The sequence below is a fragment of the Populus trichocarpa genome, chromosome 16, assembly GCF_000002775.5.
Source record: "Populus trichocarpa isolate Nisqually-1 chromosome 16, P.trichocarpa_v4.1, whole genome shotgun sequence".
Classification (NCBI taxonomy): domain Eukaryota; kingdom Viridiplantae; phylum Streptophyta; class Magnoliopsida; order Malpighiales; family Salicaceae; genus Populus; species Populus trichocarpa.
Window position 1 is genome coordinate 9848094 of NC_037300.2, and position 19473 is coordinate 9867566.

A 19473-nucleotide genomic window follows, 5' to 3' on the forward strand; every position below is an offset into this window, starting at 1 on the left:
TTTTCTTTGTCCTTTTCCGTAATTACAAACACAGAATTCTCTAGTTCCATGAGTCTTTTTCCGCGGGAATTGTTTTGAAATCTTTTTTAAATTAATTATATAATAATAAAAATTCAGAAAAAAAAACAATGAATAAAAATATAAAGGAAAAATGTCCTTTTTTTAATTACCAACATAGTTCTCTAAATAAAAAGTAACAACAATCTGAAAAACATTATCCATGCAAATTATAATGATTTGAACTAAACATGAAAGGCATTTATTTTTAATCAAAACCCCTAATTATCTTATTTTTATCAAACAAATTATATTTTATCCTCATTCAATACTAATAATATTTTATTTTAAAAACTAAAATAGATATTTGTATGAAAAGCTATGATCTAAATTCCTTAGAAAAAAGGTATTCATCAAACAAATTATTCTTTCCTCATTCATCAATATTTTTGCAGAAATATTTTTTTAGTAGTAGAATCTTTAAAAGTAAAGTCAATCAAAATATTTTTAAAAACAAAAAATTGAAATAATCAGGAAAACAATATATCTAAACTACATTTTCTTACCAATGCATTTATTTTTTTAACAAAAGATTTTTTTGTCATAAATATTTTTTTCAATTAAAAAACTTTGAAAAGGAAGTTTCAATAAAAAAAACACATTGGAAATCATGTCTTGCTATTTTTATGCAATCAAAGAAAAAAAAAGAATACTTAATCTGAGAGAATTATTGAACAAATTTCTAATAAATACATAAAAAAATATAAATTTTATTTTTATATAATATTTATGACCACAAAAGTTTGAAAAAATCTTACATGCTATGTTCATATATAATAATTAATAAAATGACTGCTAATATTATTAAAATAATGCTATAATCTTATATGAAAATAACAATAAAACTGAATTGTATTTAATGGAATAATATCCTAGATATAATTTTAATTATTTTATTATAACAAATTTTAATTAAAATTGAAAGAAAAAAAGTTATAAAGAAGTGTATAAAAAGAGCACTTGCTAATATTATAAAAAGATGCTATAATCTTATTAAAAAAATGTCAAAATTGAATTGTATTTAATGCAATAATATCTTAAATATAATGATAATTATTTTATTATAATGAATTATAATAAATAAATAAAAACATAATAAAGGGCTTTATAAAAAGAGTCTAGGTTCCTAGCCAATACAAATAAGGCTAGATGTGTGTGGATCTACAAAGTAAAGCCCGCATGCCTAGTTTTTTTTTAAAAAAAAACCAAAGCATATGACGCATCATCTCTTGGTAAAGATTTTGTTTATTTTTAGATGCATGGAAAGTTAGGGTTTGTCTTCTAAGATAAATAAATAAAAACTAGTTTGAAACTTTTTTTTTTTCCTAAAATCACTTAGAAGAACCATAGAAATAATAATAAAGTAATTTAATTTAATCCAAAAAAAATTCTAAACCTTGATCCTTTTTTCCAAACAACTTGAAAGATTAAAAACATTTCAATATCACTTTTATTGTCAAGCACACCCTATTTGATGTGATCTTGGTTATGACAAGAAATGATCCATTAAGAGTGTTTATTGGGTCTATTCTAAGGCCTAAAACAAAGTGGATCCAAGAGGAGTTTGATGGGTTAGGTTAAGATGCTTAAATTAAAAAAGTTCAAATATGTCAGTTAACATTTGTCTACTTTTTGGGTGATATATAAAGATACATGACAATTTTGGATTCGATTGCAATTGAGTTGGGAACTAAACATCTTTACTTTTCAACTATATATGGTAGGCTCGCTAATTTATCCGGATGAGAGATGACGACATGTTTAAGGTTGGGCCTATAATTTGTCATCAAAGTATGAAAACAAAAAAGACATTGTTTCTTTAAAAGTTATAAATTTCATTCACTATATGGAGTCCTTGATGCTATTGGAAACTTATTTGGCAGCCTTTCACTTATTTATTTTTAAAAGGTTCTATATCAAACAAGAATAATTAATTTGTCAGAAATTAATTCTTGTGTTACAAAGCATCAGACTTTTGTTTAGCAAGGATTCTTCAACAATTATTTATCTTAGGTGTTTTTCACCATCATATATGGTAAAGGGTAAAAAATAATTTAGAGTATTTATTTATTTATTTTTATTCTTTTTAAACTTTATTTTAATTAGTTTGAGTTTTATTTAAATCGAGTGCATGTCTGACCCATTAGTATTATGGTTCTATTTTCATAAGTATAAATACTTAAAGACTGAAACATAAAACAAATGAAGTATAGAACCTAATTGTCAATCTCAAAAACTAAAGGGACTAAAAATAAAAAACAAAAACTATTTTGTTGAAAATATATTTTTTCACGTGAATTTGAGAAAAGCCTAGCAATTTTTTATTTTCAATTTAGTTCTTTTTTCTTATAAATGTGTTTTATACTACCAATTTCAATTCTATATCATTAAATTGATTTCTAGTTGAATTTTAAAATTTGATCAAATACCTTGAATTGCCAAGAACATGCAAAGATAAGAAAACATAAATACTTAAAATGTCATAAAAATTGTGTAAAAAAATAAAATTGAAAAAAAAAGTTTATTAACCAAAAAAAATAATTATGAAAGTTCGCGATGAACCATGAGTGTGTGGTACTAGTGTTTTAGTTTTATTGTGTAATATATGCAGTGGTCTGTATCTCTCTGTCACTCTTTTTTCCAAATACAAAAAAAATGCCAAAAAAAAAAAAAAGGGATGAGATTATGAAGTATTCTCGATCCGTTTGGTTTGGTTGACTAGACAGCACGGATGATCCCAAAGGAGATGACAATTATCCAGTCATATATGGCGAAGGGTCCTACTGGTCCCCACACCACCAAGAGTGGATCGGTTACAGTTGTCAACTACTGGTTTGTGAATAATAATCTTGTGACCAATCACTGCCTCCAGCCTGGCAAGGTAACATGCTCGATGCTTTTTTCGTGCCCCCACCTTCCATCCCACGTGCCCAGTTCCTATCCTCGATGTGGTTTGTATTTGGAAATAATACCCTTTCGGTGCTTCTTGGTTGTGAATTTTAAAATAAATTAAACCTTGCAAAAAAAAAAAAAAAAAAAAACTAGAAACCTTGTCTGTATTTTTCATGAGTATGAGTTGTACTACTATCCATATTTAAATAAAATTAGAACAATATAAATAAACATAATCATAATGACAGTAACAATTAATTAATAAAATTATAATAATATAATCAAAATGGATGACGTAACTAAAGATTAATGTTGTTGGATCAAACAAGGCCTTAGCAGTGTATACCAACAACGACCTCCACAGGGAGGATGAATGATACTAAAATATATCCCGTGAGAGTTAGGTCAAACCATCTAGCACGAAACAGACAAGATATTTAGAAACAGAGAGCTGATCACCTCTGTTATTTGTTTTCTCATTTTTTTTAATTATTAATCAATCACAAAATACAGTTCATTGAAATAATATTTTGTTATTTTATTATTTTTTTATTTTATTTTTTAACATTATATTTATTAGAGATCAAACTTCATGGTTTAGTTCGATTTACTTTTTATAAGGTTATCATAATTTCATAATCCGAATCACGAGTTTTGAGCTTAACCCGATTTACTCGAATTTCTTTTTGTAATTGATTTTTTTATTGAGAATTAAACTTAATAATTTGTTTCAATTTACTTTATATAAGGTTATCGTTGTCTCATAATCCGAATCACGAGTTTTTTTAATTAATTTTTTTAATTTTATTATTTAACATTAGATTAATTGAGAATTAAGGTTTAATATGTTTTTTGATTTGCTTTTTATGAGGTTATCACAGTCTTATGATCAGAGTCATATATTTTACATGTTAACTTGGGATGACCAGTGTCGACTGTCATCTCAATATTTTATTTTAAAAAAACATCATTTTATTTTAGTCAAATTATTTTTTCTCCTATTATCCAGGGTTTTTTTTGGACTTGTCAAGTTGATTGAATTATATCAAATTAATCTATACATGGTTTATTTTTTCTTCTTCTTAAAAATATGTTAACAATACCTAAATATTGTTTTTAAAAAAATAAATGATCTAGTTAGTTTCTATTTAGAGCCCGTTTGTTTTTGCGTTTTAAAGGTATTTTTAAAAAAAATTAAAATTTTTTTATTTTTATTTTTATTTTAAATTAATTTTTTTAATATTTTCAGATCGTTTTGATAAATAATATTAAGAATAAAATTTAAAAATATTATTTTAATATATTTTTAAATAAAAAATATTTTAAAAAACAATGAGATATTTTAATTTGAAAATAAAGAGTGACAGCATTGTATGGGACTTTTTCTCGTAATTTGCACAGTGTAGTAGGGCCAGAAGAACTGAAGTATATCCTTTGATGACGTGGGAACTAAGAATTGGATTGGAATGGCTTTTAACAACTCAAACCTACAGAACCTCGTGAGTTATCCTAAATATTTTGCAAACACAAAAAGAATAGGTCAATTGGAGCCGAGAAAGTGACTGCAAAACCTCACAATAATTAGTGAAATTACCGACTTACTTCGAACACGTTGAATTCCCAGAGTTGCCCTAATCCCTCTTAAATTATTGTTTAGGGCTTTCTTAATTTTGAAGGCTCATCTGAGGTAGCAAACAAAATCCCTAATCAGACGGCATAATTAATATGATATCAAATCTTAAAATGATAGGACAGCTCAATCTTGAATAAAAATATCGAACGACCTACATCGCTAGTATTCTCATAATCTCATTTGAGATTTCTTTTTATGTAAACAACGTGATCAAGATCAAGACAATTAGATATAAACTATTTATTTTAATTGATTTTCTTTTTGTTTTTAATGAAAAGGACTATGAATTAATTCTTACAATACTAATATATATTTCATTGAAATAACAAATGTAATCTATTTTGTATTAAAAATTTATAATTGTAATGGAGAATCGTCTCCGGCCAAAACAGGAGGTGTTTGTGAAGGCGGCAGTGCAATATAAGGATTAGGAGGAGTTTGTGAAGGCGGCAGGAGCATCCTCCTTTTTCATAGACCTCTGTAACCATCCTGACTTGAAGGATTTATAACTTTTTAGATAGAATCTTGAAAACATAAAATCTGTTCATGAAATATTATTTAGTAATTAATATGTTTAGAAAGAGTTATGGTACGTAGATAACATATTACTCAAGTTGTCAAACAATCTCCCTCAAACTTAAATACAAAAATAAAAAGAGGAGGGGGTTAGGGTTAGGGGTTAGGCGATTATATATTGGCTAAACTGAAAAGAAAATAAAAATATTATTTCACCCTTAATAAATAAAACAAAATAACTTTAATATTTCCCCTCAAATTCACGATGCGGCAACTACAAGTAACGAGAGTTTGCCAACTAGAAAAAAAACAGAAAATAAAATGTGACTTGGTAAAGAAATCTGCAATCTATAAAGAAGAAGAAATAAAAGGCAAAGTAATGGTGTCATGCTTGAGATGATAACAAGTAAGATAACAATTGATCTCAGTGTTCTTAGTTCGTTCTTGAAAAACCGAGTTATAAACAATCTTAATAGAACTTTGATTATCACAGTACATAGGAGTGGGATGAGAAAGAAAAAATCTTATATCTGCAAGTAGCCAACGTAACCAAACAATTTCTTTGATAGTAGATGTCATAGCACGTTAGAAATAATAGATTGTTTCTTGCTCTTCCAGAAAATAAGAGAATCATCTAAAAAGAAACAGAAACCAGTAACAGACTTGTGATATGTGAGATCACTGCCATGATCAACATTAGAGTATACAAGCAGCGCCAAGGAAGAGGTGGATGGAAGTAAAAGACTCTAAAAAACTATATTCCGAAGATATCGCAAAATACAAAGAACAATTACCTAATGAATGATAGCATTAACAAACCAACAACATGAAGCAACAAGTGTAATTTTGAGGGGAAGAGAGAGAAAAAAAGGAAAAAAATACCTCGATAACAACAAACCGCCCTACCACCACTGGCATGCATCACACTAATAGAAAGAGAACGTGGTAACACTTCTAACGACATGACAAAAGAGCATTTCTGACCACCGGGAGGCACTGCACATGCTACCCAAAATGTATGAGCGCCTCCCATGTGCCAACATGTGACCTTTACACGCCAACAACTTTTTCTATTAAAATAGTATTTAATTTATGTAAAAAAACTCCCCTCCATAAAACTGATAATAAAAAAAAATCATAGTAAAAAGATCAAAAGGTGGTGGACGCATGCTTTATTTTTTTTTAATTTTAAAGATATAATTACTATTTAATTGTGTTTAAAAAGTAAAAAGATAAAAATACCCTTATTTATAACTTTGAGGATATTTAAATTATTTTATTGTGCTTAAAAAATTATAAAAAACACATTTATTCTCCATAAATCCTCTAATAACTAATGAGTTGTGCAAGAAGAGTGAAATATCCCAGTACCAAGACCAAGATATTTGATATTTTTAGAAAAATAAAATAATAATTACATTTTCACAATAAATAGTAATCTAAGTCTACGTGTACAATAATTTTTCCTTTCAATATATATATATATATTTGGTTTATCCAAACTTATATCCCACTGCTTCTCTTCAGACAAGCACATGGTGTCTTGTACGGCAAAACTTATCCAAGCATTCTATTCATACACATTTATCTTATAAAAAGTTTAAAGTTAAAAATGTGATATTTATAAAAATAAACATATATTAATGAAAATATAAAATAAAAGAAATTAATTATTTGGGAATTAATAAAATTTGTTTTACATTTTTTTAAAAATAAATAAAGTATTTAAAATACAGCTTCAAGATATATAAAATAAAATAATGATATATTTATGAAATTCATCAAATGTATTAGTGAATAAGAAGATATTCAAGAATGTATGAAATATTAATTGAATATATTAATAAGTATTCTCAAACAAATATATAAAAAATAAAAAATAAAGAAATTATTTTTTCAAAAATATATAAAAGATTAAAAAAATACTATTTTATTATATATATATATATATATGCACATTACGTCATTCTGTACTTGTTGACGCAAAGCACAATAGTTGTGTAGTTCAGTTTCAGTCGCACTAACATTTCAATTTCCTCCATTTATGATTTATCTCCTTTATAAAAAGAAAAGAAAAGGAAAGAAAAGAACTAATTATTATTTTAGGAGACATCATTATTAAATATTCGATTTTTCGAGAGACTGGGCAGAGAAGACAAAATCCACCCCAGCCGCTCGTTACGTGTCTCGTAGTTAAACAACCACGTGTCAATAACTTGACCCTCAGCTTTGTTGTACCTATATACAGTGATGTTTCATCTGCAGGCTTCAAGACGATTATGTTTTGAATATTTGTAAATATCAAAGACGCATGTTCACCTGCAGGTGAAAAAAACAAAGAAGAAAAAATTAAATCATTTCACACGCTGTCCGTCCACCAATCACATTTTCACCCTTCAAATCTCAACCGGAGACCGGATAATACAGGTTGACAAATTGCAGTGCTCCCAGTATAAGTATGGCCACAAAGCTGCGAAGTGGTGACCAGTTCTTGCACTGACCATTCTCTAGCTAGCTTCCGCAGCCAGAGTAAACACACAGAGAGCGCGATTCCCACCTTTCAATCTTGATCAGACAGCAAAGATGCCGATCAGGAACATTGCCGTGGGCCACTACCGTGAGACAACTCAGCCAGATGCCTTGAAGGCAGCCTTGGCTGAGTTCATCTCCACCCTTATTTTTGTCTTTGCCGGTGAAGGGTCCGGCATGGCCTTCAGCAAACTCACCGACGGAGCTTCCAACACACCCGCTGGACTCATAGCTGCAGCTATAGCCCATGCTTTCGCTCTTTTTGTTGCTGTTTCTGTTGGTGCCAACATCTCCGGTGGCCATGTCAACCCCGCTGTTACCTTCGGTGCATTCATTGGTGGCAACATCACCCTCTTCCGTGGCATCCTTTACTGGATTGCTCAGCTCCTTGGCTCCACTGTCGCTTGCTTGCTTCTTAAATTCGTCACTGGTGGCTTGGTGAGTTTAGACGCACGTACCATTTTCTATTTCTTTTTCTTCGACAAATCAGTTTTAAGCTCGTTATTGTAGTTAAAGTAACAGTCGGAACTAAATGTTGGGTTTTGACATGGAACAACGCAGGAAACCTCTGCTTTCGCTCTGTCGACTGGGGTTGGTGTATGGAACGCCTTCGTTCTTGAGATCGTGATGACCTTCGGACTTGTGTACACTGTCTATGCCACAGCAATTGATCCAAAGAAGGGCAATTTGGGAATCATAGCCCCGATTGCAATTGGTTTCATTGTGGGTGCTAACATTCTAGTCGGAGGTGCCTTTGATGGAGCCTCAATGAACCCAGCTGTTTCATTCGGCCCTGCTTTGGTGAGCTGGAGCTGGACCAATCACTGGGTCTACTGGGCCGGACCACTGGTTGGTGGTGGACTTGCTGGGCTCATTTACGAGCTGTTCTTTATCGGCTTTGGCACCCACGAGCAGTTGCCGACTACTGACTACTAAACAAGTGGGACGGCAATGGGCATGCATGAGATGGTTTTAATCTAAGTACTGCCACGGCTTTTCTTTCCTTCTCTGTACCTATTTCTTTACGAGGGTATTTATTTGTCGTGCCTTTTCATTTGTGATCGTTCCCATCACCATGTCGCGGTGTGGTTTGTGTGTTCGATCTGCTTCGGTTGTAAGCTTTTATTCCCAATCATCTTTCTATCTTTGTTTTATTTCTCTGTTTTGTTCATTTCGATCTGCTTCGGTTGCTTTTTTTCAATTTTTTTTTCAATTTTAAATGAAAAAACACATAACTTTTCGGTAACCGTCCATGAAGCCCAAGGAAAAAGGATAATGGTGAAAAGATTATAATAGAAATTACATGCGGCTTTTGGTCTCTTTCGTGTATAACATAATGTTATTTAATTTCCATGTTGATTAATGAAGAAGTACTGGAGAAAGTGGCTAAAAAAAAAAAACTTTTTTAACGAGAGAGATTATTCCGTAAAGGGGGAACATTTGTTTCTCCTTTTCTAAATCCATACATTTGGTTTTAGTCTATGGGCTGTCGAGAAGCTTCACATGTCAATTTCTAGTGACTTGGACTGCATTATTTTGTTAATTCGGATAGGAAGGTAGTTAAATCCGTGATCCTATTTTTGGCCGTTACTAATTCCTGATTTATTCAGTAGAAGACAAGTAATTTCTAGATAGGTCTGGCCCTTTCCCTGAACATGTAATCATATTGGCTTACACTGTTAGCCCATGAACGCTATGATGATCCCAAATTCAACTCCCTTCGTTCAAAAAGAAAAAAAAAGAAAAAAAGAACCATAATTCACCAGATTTTGAGGCCAAGGCATAGCTGGGTTCCCAGTTCTAGCAGAACTCCAGCCCCAGCTTACCTGGTGATTTGCTTAACCTTGCCCTCTTGATAGGGGACTGAAGCGGCTGAGCACGTGAAACTCTCCGACCATTTTCAGACCATTGTACTTTTTCACTCCGGACCCAACTCCTTGTCCTGTCTTTTCCACTGTTCGGATTCATCATCCAATAGGAAAGCTGTAAGGGGAAGCTACTCCACTGTTTTCTCAACATTCTTTCGGTTTTCGAACGCTTCCTTTCCTACGTACGTACTGTCGTAGTCATTTCTTCTCTTGGTGATGCATGTTTATGATTGGTTTTTAATTAAGATTTATTATTATACATTAAATTATTTAATATGATAAAGAGGAATATGAATAAAAAAGCTAACCCAGTTAAAATATTCTATAATGTGTTGAAGGAAGACCGTGAAGAATGGTTATTAAATAAAATTGCATGGTCAGATTAGTGATAATCATCTTTAATATTTCAAATTTGCAACCTCATCTTGATGGAATCTAGCATTGACGTGAAGGCGTGGTATCCTGTAGAGAGCATCATCATCCAATGGGGCTGTGCAACATGTCCCGTGTCACCGTCACCGTCTCTGAAGCGGATATTAAAGTGGATTTTAGGACCCACCGATTGATTTCATCATATGGAGGAGCACTGGCGGTTCCGAATAAATGCTTTCTTTATTTACAAATAGATAAAAGGGTGAATATCTGCCGAGGATCAGAAGGAGAGTGACTTTCATGGTGTTCTCTCACGTGGGGTAGTGATCATAATGGAAATAAGTCGAATAATTTACAGTGTACGCTTCCTTAGCTGGAAAGTTGAGTCCTCGGCTTGCCTAAGCCACTCAATTTTGCGAATCTGCAGTCACTACTTTCGACCACAAAATTACATTACATGAATCCGACTTCCATGCATGCTTCCCGAACTGTCTGTACAATCTGGTGATGCCTGTTGTCTATGTCTGATGATATTGGAATAGTTTGTTTTTAATTCAATAAAAAAAGAGAGTTCATCTCAAAATATTGATTAGCCAAACAAAAAATTATGAAATTGTCATTGGAATTTAATTACAATCAATGAGGGATTGTTAGAATAGTTTTTATGGAATAGAAGGAAGAAAGTTTATCTCGAATCGAAGACAAACAGAGTTTCTTAATGTAATAAATTATTACAATCCTTTTTTGCAGGCTTCATAGTAGGTTTCTTATTGGGTTATCTATATTAATATTTATAATATTAAATATCAGAGACTTAAATTGCTAATAAAATTAATTATTTTATTTTTATTTTTGAAATTTAATTTTATTAGCAAAAGTTAGTAGTTATTTAGGTTAATTCAGAAACTTAAATGCTATTTTTATTAACAAATGTATAGTTTCAAGTCTAGAAATAAGATATGTTATTACACAAATCAAAATATATTTTTATTTCTATCTCTTTTTTATATTCTTAAAAGGTTTAGGATCTACGAATGAAGTGTTGGTCAAACGGTTAAGGCACTGCTATATCCCTACAAAGATGAGAACACAAGTTCGATCTCCAGGAAACGCACTTATTGGAAGGGGCAGCCACGAACCCCAACCAGGACTAGTCTTATCCTTTAAAAAGGTGTGAGGATATCCGGGTAAAAAAAAAGATTTAGGGTCTTGGTTTAGAAATATTGTTTCTATACAAAACAAATAAAAACCATAAATAGTGTTTTTAATGTCTCAATGTCAATTATTTTTTTTTTGTTTATTTGTCTCCATCTATTATAACAATAAAAAAGGTATTTATTTGATGGAGACAAATTCAAGTTCAACTATAAAGATTACTAACTAGGACACCACAATTCAACTAGATTGTTTTGATGGAACGAAATTAGCATAATGAATGGACACAATGATGTTTCTGCTTATTTTTTTTTATATAGATTTAAAATATTTGTTTTATCTAGATTTATCAATATTACTTGAACCAAAGAAAGATGTATCAATATGAAGAAAATATTGAACTACTTTATCAAAGCAATATATTTAATGCTCTAATTTGTCATAACTTTTTCAAATTGAATTCATCAAAAGACATATGAGAAGCCTTGGAGGCACACTAAAAAAAATAAAAGTCAAGTGTTGATCATTTTTTGGCTTTAAAGTATTTTAAATACGAGATCATCAGTAACAAACCACTTATTGATCAAGTTCATAAAATGTAAATGTTTATATCCAAACATAGACATTTCATAATAAGATTATCATTGTACTTTAAATGGGGTTGTTTTTTAGAATAACTATTGAAACAAAATGTTGCATTCATAAGACAACTATACCCTTCAATAGTTTCATGCATGTTTAAAGATTAAGGTTGAATCCTATATTCATAATGTGCAAATAATAAATGCTAAAATAAATTTGATAACTAAAACTAGTTTTGTAAAAACTCAAAACAATATGAAGGTGCAAAAAAAAGTAAATAAATTAAAGAAGAAACAAAATAATAACAAGCATATGATTTGTTTCCAATATAAAAATAAAGGAAACTATTTATAAAAAATGTTAATATAAGAATTTAAAATGAAAGTTGATTATGCCAATGCTAACAAGGTGAATCTAGATGAAAAGGTTTCTAAAATTTCAATTGCAATGATTAATGAATTGAATATGGCAACTACTTCTATGGAGACTTTTGAAATGTAGCTAGATTCTAGTACAACAATTCATATATACAGTAACAAAACATGGTTTAAAACTACCAAATATTTTTAAAATGAATGATTAGATTGTAATAATCTACTTTTATCTTATGATAAAAAATTGACTTTGCTCAATGTGTTTTATATTTTTGAAATTATAAAAAAACCTTGTATTTTCTAGTTTGTTTACAATAAAAAAGGATGTAAGATTGTAATAGAGTTGATAAAGTTATTTTATCTAATAGTGGAAAGTTTGCGGGGAAAATATTATTTTTGTGATAATATGTTTAAGTTAAGTATTAATAAAATAAATTTTGTTTCTGCTTATAAATTTATTTTTTTTCTTATGGCATAATAGATTAGGAATTTAGGTTATTTAATATATATATAAAAGCATGGTTATATTTCATATTAGTATAATCCTAGTAATAAACATAAAGTATTTATCAAAGCAAAAATGACTAAGAAACCAATTCTTAAGGTTGAAAGAAATTCAAAATTATTGGACTTAGTTAATCTTTTTCCCCAAAATTTGGATTCTCTCAAAATAAAAATGTAAAACTCTCTACAATATATTAGAAATTCCATCTCTAATTTAAAGCTTAGCCAAAATTTGGTTTCCTCACATCTTCTTGTATGCGAGATGCACATGAATGTATTTATGTAATTTTCTCTTTTTATCCTCCCTCTCACAATCCTTCTTTATGCCATTCTCTACCTTTTCTTATTTTCTAATTTTCCATATCAAAATATGCTTATATCTTTTGTTTCTTTTCCTTATTATAATATTTTATTGTTATTCTTTTTCATGTAGAAGTGAGGTTGATTATTTTGTTGAAATTGTTAATTTTAAAATTTCTTATTCTTGTTATGGCATGTGAAGATGTGTGTGATGATGATAAAGGTATAATGAAATTAAACATTAATATATATTATATATGTTAACTCTTGAGTGGTTTAACTAAGTCAAATAATAATTAATAGAATACGTTATAAGATTATATATGTTATAAGATTCGCATAAGGTGTCAAAAGAGTTTTACAAAAATTATATTATATGTTATAGTTTTTAAACTCAATCTAAATTTAAAATCTAATTAGATATATCAGATTATTAAGTTATTGATTCAACCGATGGATAAATGGTTGAAAAATGTAGAATAATAATTAAAGTATATGTTGTTGGAAATTATATTAATAGTGTTTTGATGTAAATAAGAAAGCTATATCTTGAGATTAGTAGGAAAGATACATAAGAATATTTTGTATCAATTTGCATTCAATTAGCTATCATTCCTTATCAGTCTCTGATTTATAAGGGAACCCTAATGTATCTTGTATATATATTGAACTTAATCAATACAGAAAAGCATTCCGCTTGAATAGTTTTTTACTTATATGGTATCAGAGCAGCTACAACCTAACCCTATTTTTTCTTCTTCTTCAACGCATCTGTTTGTTGCGTCTCTGCCTTGCCTTCTTTTTTTTTCTCTTTTAAATCATGGCTGCTAATGATATTGATTTTTTGAGTTCTGGCGATTCATCCTCTGCTCCCAGCACCCTTGGTTCTCTATTATTCCTCCACCACTCAGATCACCCTGGTTTGCTTTTGTTTCAAAATGATTGAATGGTGACAACTATAATTCTTGGCATCATGCTATGAAAATTTCTCTGAGTGCCAAGAATAAGACAGGTTTTATTACTGGCAAAATCAAAGAACCCCATGAGGCTTCAAATCCTGAAGAACATGCCCTTTGGCAGCGCTGCAACGACATGGTGCTTTCATGGATCCTAAATTCTCTTGAGCCAGAGTTAGCCGATTCTGTTCTTTCATGCAACACTCCTCATGCCATCTGGGAAGATCTTTTTGAAAGATTTTCTTTAGGGAACGCCCCCCGTATTTTTCAGGTTCAGCGAGACATCTACAGGATTGAGCAAGGTCAGATGTCAGTTGCAACATATTACACAAAATTGAAGGGTTTATAGGACGAGCTTGTATCCTTTAATTCAGAAACATGTACCTATGGTGCGCAGAATGATCGAACCAAACTTATACAGTTTCTCATGGGACTCAACGGGTCATATTCAGGTGCAAGAGGTCAAATTTTACTGATGAACCCTTTACCATCAGTTCGTCAAGCTTATGCCTCTGTTGTGCAGGAAGAAAAACAACGAGAGTTGGGGGCTGCTGTCACCATACCATCAAATACAGCAGCCATGGCTGTGCGTGGCAATTACAACATGTCTAAGGGTCGGCAAAATAATCAAGTTCATGGGAATCAATCAAATAATTCACGTAATAAAGAGCCTTTTCAGTGCACTTACTGTGGTGATATGTATCACAGGAAAGCAACCTGTTACAAATTAATTGGCTACCCTCTTGGTCATCCAAAAAGTAAAGAAAAGGCACCACACCAGCACCAAGGCTATGATAGGCATAACTTACACTCTGCATCTGGTAACCCCTCTGCAAATCAAGTGGATTTTAATCCCACTTTTCAGGAACTCCAGGTCTCTCTGCCCAACTTAACTGAAGATCAATATGTTCAGATACTCAGTGCCTTGACCACCAAGCCTGTCACTCCACAGGCTAATGTTGTTGATGCCTCAACTTTCAAACATACATCAGGTTTATTACCGGTTGCTCACAATCGCTGGATACTTGACAGTGGGGCAACCCATCATATTACTTCTTCTCCTACATTGTTAAAGCATGTCGACAAGAATCAATCTTTGGCACCTGTTTCCTTACCTAGTAGAGACGTGGCTAAAATTACTGTGACTGGCTCAATTCAATTAACAATTCTTTTCAATTGAATAATGTCCTCTGTATGCCAAGCTTTAAAGTTGATCTTATGTCTGTTGGCAAGACAACCGATGATTTACATTGCTCAGTGACTTTTTTTTCCATCTTGGTGTATTTTGCAGGACTTGGCTATGCGGACAATGATTGGTGTGGGTAAGCGACGTGATGACCTGTATTACCTTGTGGCGTTGGCTTCAACTTCTCCTTCTACCCGCTTTGCTTGCAATTTGATTATCTCATCCAATCTTTGGCATCGCCGATTGGGACACCTTTTTTCTAATCGTTTATAATTTTTAGCTAATACTTCGCTTAAATTTAATTTTGATTCCAGTCATAAATGTGATGTTTGTCCATTGGAAAAATAAACTCGTCAACCTTTTCCTTCTAGTTCAATTTCAACTTCGAAGTGTTTTTCTCTTATTCATTGTGATATTTGGGGTCGTTATAAAACCCCTTCTATTTCTGGTGCTTTTTATTTCTTGACCATTGTGGATGATTTTTCTCGTTTTACATGGGTTTTTTTTTAATGCGTAACAAAAGTGAGACACAAACTCTACTTCGTCAATTTTTTCATTATGTTCACACTCAATTCAATACAAAGGTTCAAAAACTCCGTTCTGATAATGGGGCTGAATTTCTTTCATTAAATTTTTTTTTCTTGAGGAAGGCGTTCTTTTTCAACACTCTTGTGTATATACACCTCAGCAAAATGGTGTCGTTGAGCGCAAACATAGACATATCCTTGAAACTGCTCGCGCTCTACGTTTTCAATCTCATTTACCCATTACTTTCTGGAGAGAATGTATTCTTACTGCCGTCCATATTATTAATCGCCTTCCTACTCTGTTGCTTCACAAAAAAACACCATTTGGGATTCTTTACAACAAACTTCCTGATTATTCTCGCATGCGAGTTTTTGGATGTGTTGCTTTTGCAACCACAGTCAATCCATCCTCAAAATTTTCTCCCCGTGCCATAAAATGCATTTTTCTTAGTTACCCTATGGGACAAAAAGCTTACAAACTTTACGATATTGCAACTCAGAAAATTTTCACCAATCGAGATGTGGTATTTCTTGAGGACACCTTTTATCATCCACCACAAGTCAATCCTCCAGCACACAATCCACCAGCCTTGCCTATTCCTCTTCCTATTGTGTCTGATTCTTATTCCCATCTTCCTCCTTCATCAGTCATCATCGACCCCTTTGATCCCCCTATATCCTCTTCACCTGCACCAACCGACTCAGTACCTTCTCTTCCTGAGCCACCTTCCTCTACTCCATTAACTCCACCAGCTGCACAGCAAACCCCTGTTCAGCTGGATGACCCTGTCCTTCCTGAACCTACTCTGGTTATTCCTGATCAGCCACTTCACCGTTCTCAATGTCTTCGAGAAGCCAACGTCCGCCTCAAGGATTATGTTTGCTCGCAGGTGATTTTGCCTCCACACCAATTGTTCTCGGCCTCGTCTGCACCTACACCAGGTACAAAATATCCTCTCTGTCATTTTATTTCTTATAATCGGTATTCTCCATCACATCTCTGTTATATTGCCAATGTTAGTCGTGATAAGGAACCTCCTTCATATGAACTTGCTATGACTGATCCTAAGTGGCAGGAAGCTATGAATTCTGAGCTTCAAGCTCTCATTGACAATCAGACATGGAGCCTCGTTCCTTTGCCCCCTGGCAAACGCCCGATCAGTTGTAAATGGGTGTATCGCATCAAATGCAAGGCTGACGGGTCCGTTGAGCGCTATAAAGCTCGCCTGGTCGCTCGAGGTTTCACACAAACTGCTGGAATTGATTATCATGATACTTTTTCCCCCACTGCAAAAATGGTCACTGTCCGCTGCCTCCTTGCTATTGCTGCTAGTCTGAACTAGCCTTTACATCAGCTAGACGTTAACAATGCTTTCTTAAATGGTGATTTATTGGAAGAAATATATATGTCTCCTCCTCCTGGTCTTCAGCGACAGGGGGAGAACGTTGTATGTCGCCTCCACAAGTCACTATACGGCCTTAAGCAAGCGTCTCGACAGTGGTTCTCTAAGTTCACAGAAGCTGTTCTTGCTGCTGGTTTTTTTCAGTCAAAAGCCGACTATTCCTTGTTTATCAAAAGAGATGACACATCTCTTACTATCCTATTGATCTATGTGGATGGCATTTTGATAACCGGGAACAAAATTGAATCCATCAAAGGTTTAAAGCAGTTCCTTCATACTCGTTTCCGCATCAAAGACCTTGGTGATCTGAAATTCTTCTTAGGCATTTAAATAGCCCGTTCCAAGAAAGGCATTTACATTTCCCAGCGCAAATATGCTTTGGAAATTATCAAAGACAGTGGATACTTGGGTGCCAAACCAGTTGAGTTTCCTATGGAAGAATACAGACTTTCAAATACAGGAGAATTGCTCAAAGATCCTTGTATATACCAGCGTCTAGTTGGTCGATTAATTTACTTAACCATCACTAGACCTGATATCACATATTCAGTTCACATTCTCAGCCGATTCATGCATGAACCACGTCAACCTCACATGGCTGCTGCTCTTCGAGTTGTTCGTTATTTAAAATCAGCTCCTGGTCAAGGTTTGCTTCTTCATTCAAATAACTCATTACACTTAAGGGCATTTTGTGACTCTGATTGGGCGGGTTGTTCTGTCACTTGCCGCTCTACCACTGGGTATTGTGTATTCCTTGGAAATTCTTTAATTTCATGGAGAACCAAAAGGCAAAAGACAGTTTCCTTATCAAGTGCGGAAGCTGAATACAGAGCAATGACAGGTACATGTTGTGAGCTTACTTGGTTAAGACATTTATTAACAGATTTACATATGCCAGTTTCAGATCCTGTTACTTTTCATTGTGATAATCAAGCTGCCTTACACATTGCAAAAAATCCTGTGTTTCATAAGAGAACTCGGCATATTGAAATGGATTGCCACTTTATTCGGGATAAAATTTTACGAGGTGAAATTGCTACTCGATACGTGATTTCTTCACAACAATTAGCAGATGTGTTTACAAAAGTTTTGGGAAAAAAGAAGTTCAAACAGCTCATGTGCAAGTTGGGAGTTATTGATATTCACTCTCCAACTTGAGGGGGAGTGTTGAAAATTATATTAATAGTGTTTTGATGTAAATAGGAAAGCTATATCTCGAGATAAGTAGGAAAGATACATAAGAATATTTTGTATCAATCTGCATTCAATTAGCTGTCATTCCTTATCAGTCTTTGATTTATAAGGGAACCCTAATGTATCTTGTATATATATTGAACTTAATCAATACAGAAAAACATTCCGCTTGAATAGTTTCTTACTTATATATGTTAAATTGAATTATAATACAGTGGCCTCAACTCTTGTCACGTGCGAATATGGTAGTATGACGGGAAAATGCCATTTTTCTCTCAAGTTGATTGTGCATATGTTAATATTTCATCACATGTTGTGATTTTTTATCGAGATCAATAATTTCGTTTTTCTCTCAATAATAGCTTGTGGATTAATTGAACTATTTCCATTTGAAGCTATTGATTAATAATCATAATTAAAGTATGGTTCTTTGTGCTGTTAATGGGTTGGTCCATATTTAACCCTTACTAGTTATTTACCCGCATGATTCTACTGGTAATGTTTTAGATTTATTTTTATTTATTTCTTTTTATAATTAAAATAGATAATTAATGAAAGATTACAAATTAAATTCTAGAAAAAAATATTTTGTTAGATGAATTATTCTTTTCTTATTCATGTATTGTTTTTTTCACTAAAATATACTTTTCTACTAGTAGCTTGTTTTTTTAAATAAAACATAAAGGCAATTAATAATTTTTTTTATATATAATTTTTTTAATAATCTGAAATAAATAGGAAAACATATATCTCTTGAATATGAAATCCATTTCCTTATTCATGCTTTTCTTGTTTTAATGATAATATATATATTTTTTAAATTAGAAGCATTGCATTTTAAATAAAAAATATCATGAAAAACAAGTTTCAATTAAAAATATTAAAAATCATTTCTCAGTATTTTATATGAAATTGAAGAAAAAATAATAATTAATTTGAGAAAATTATGCAAAACATTCATAAGAAAAAAAAATAGAAATTTTATTTTCATTGAATATTCATGATACATTTTAAAAATATTTCGCATATTAGGTTTGTTATTGGTTGGTTACACATTACATTGACTTTTATATATTATGTAAAAATATATTTATTATTAATAAAGACTTTATTTATCTTTAATAACCATTTATGTTTAATTAATGAATCTAGAGTAAACATAAATTCATTAGGACAAAAATGTTTTGTAATGGAAATTATGAAGTAGTTATAATTATGAGATTCCTAATGCATCAAAGCATTGTTTCTGAATGTTCTTGGTCAATGATCTATTAAGATTAAACATTAATTAGAGTTGTTGAAATTAGTATATATTATGTTTTTTTTTAATGAAAAAAGCAGTTGTTCTCATAAGCTGAGATATGAGGAATACTTGAAACTAATATAGAGGTGCTTGTCAGATGATATGTATACTGAACTAACACA

General features: G+C 31.8%; 1 protein-coding gene across 1 annotated transcript; it reads left to right on the forward strand.

Annotated features, from left to right (window-relative positions):
- Nucleotides 1–7386: 7386 nt before the first annotated feature.
- Nucleotides 7387–8781, forward strand: LOC7468799 (aquaporin TIP1-1). The gene is made up of 2 exons (XM_002322874.4): nt 7387–8065; nt 8189–8781. The coding sequence occupies exons 1-2, from the start codon at nt 7682–7684 to the stop codon at nt 8561–8563; spliced, it is 759 nt and encodes a 252-aa protein (XP_002322910.1). The 5' UTR covers nt 7387–7681; the 3' UTR covers nt 8564–8781.
- Nucleotides 8782–19473: the final 10692 nt, after the last annotated feature.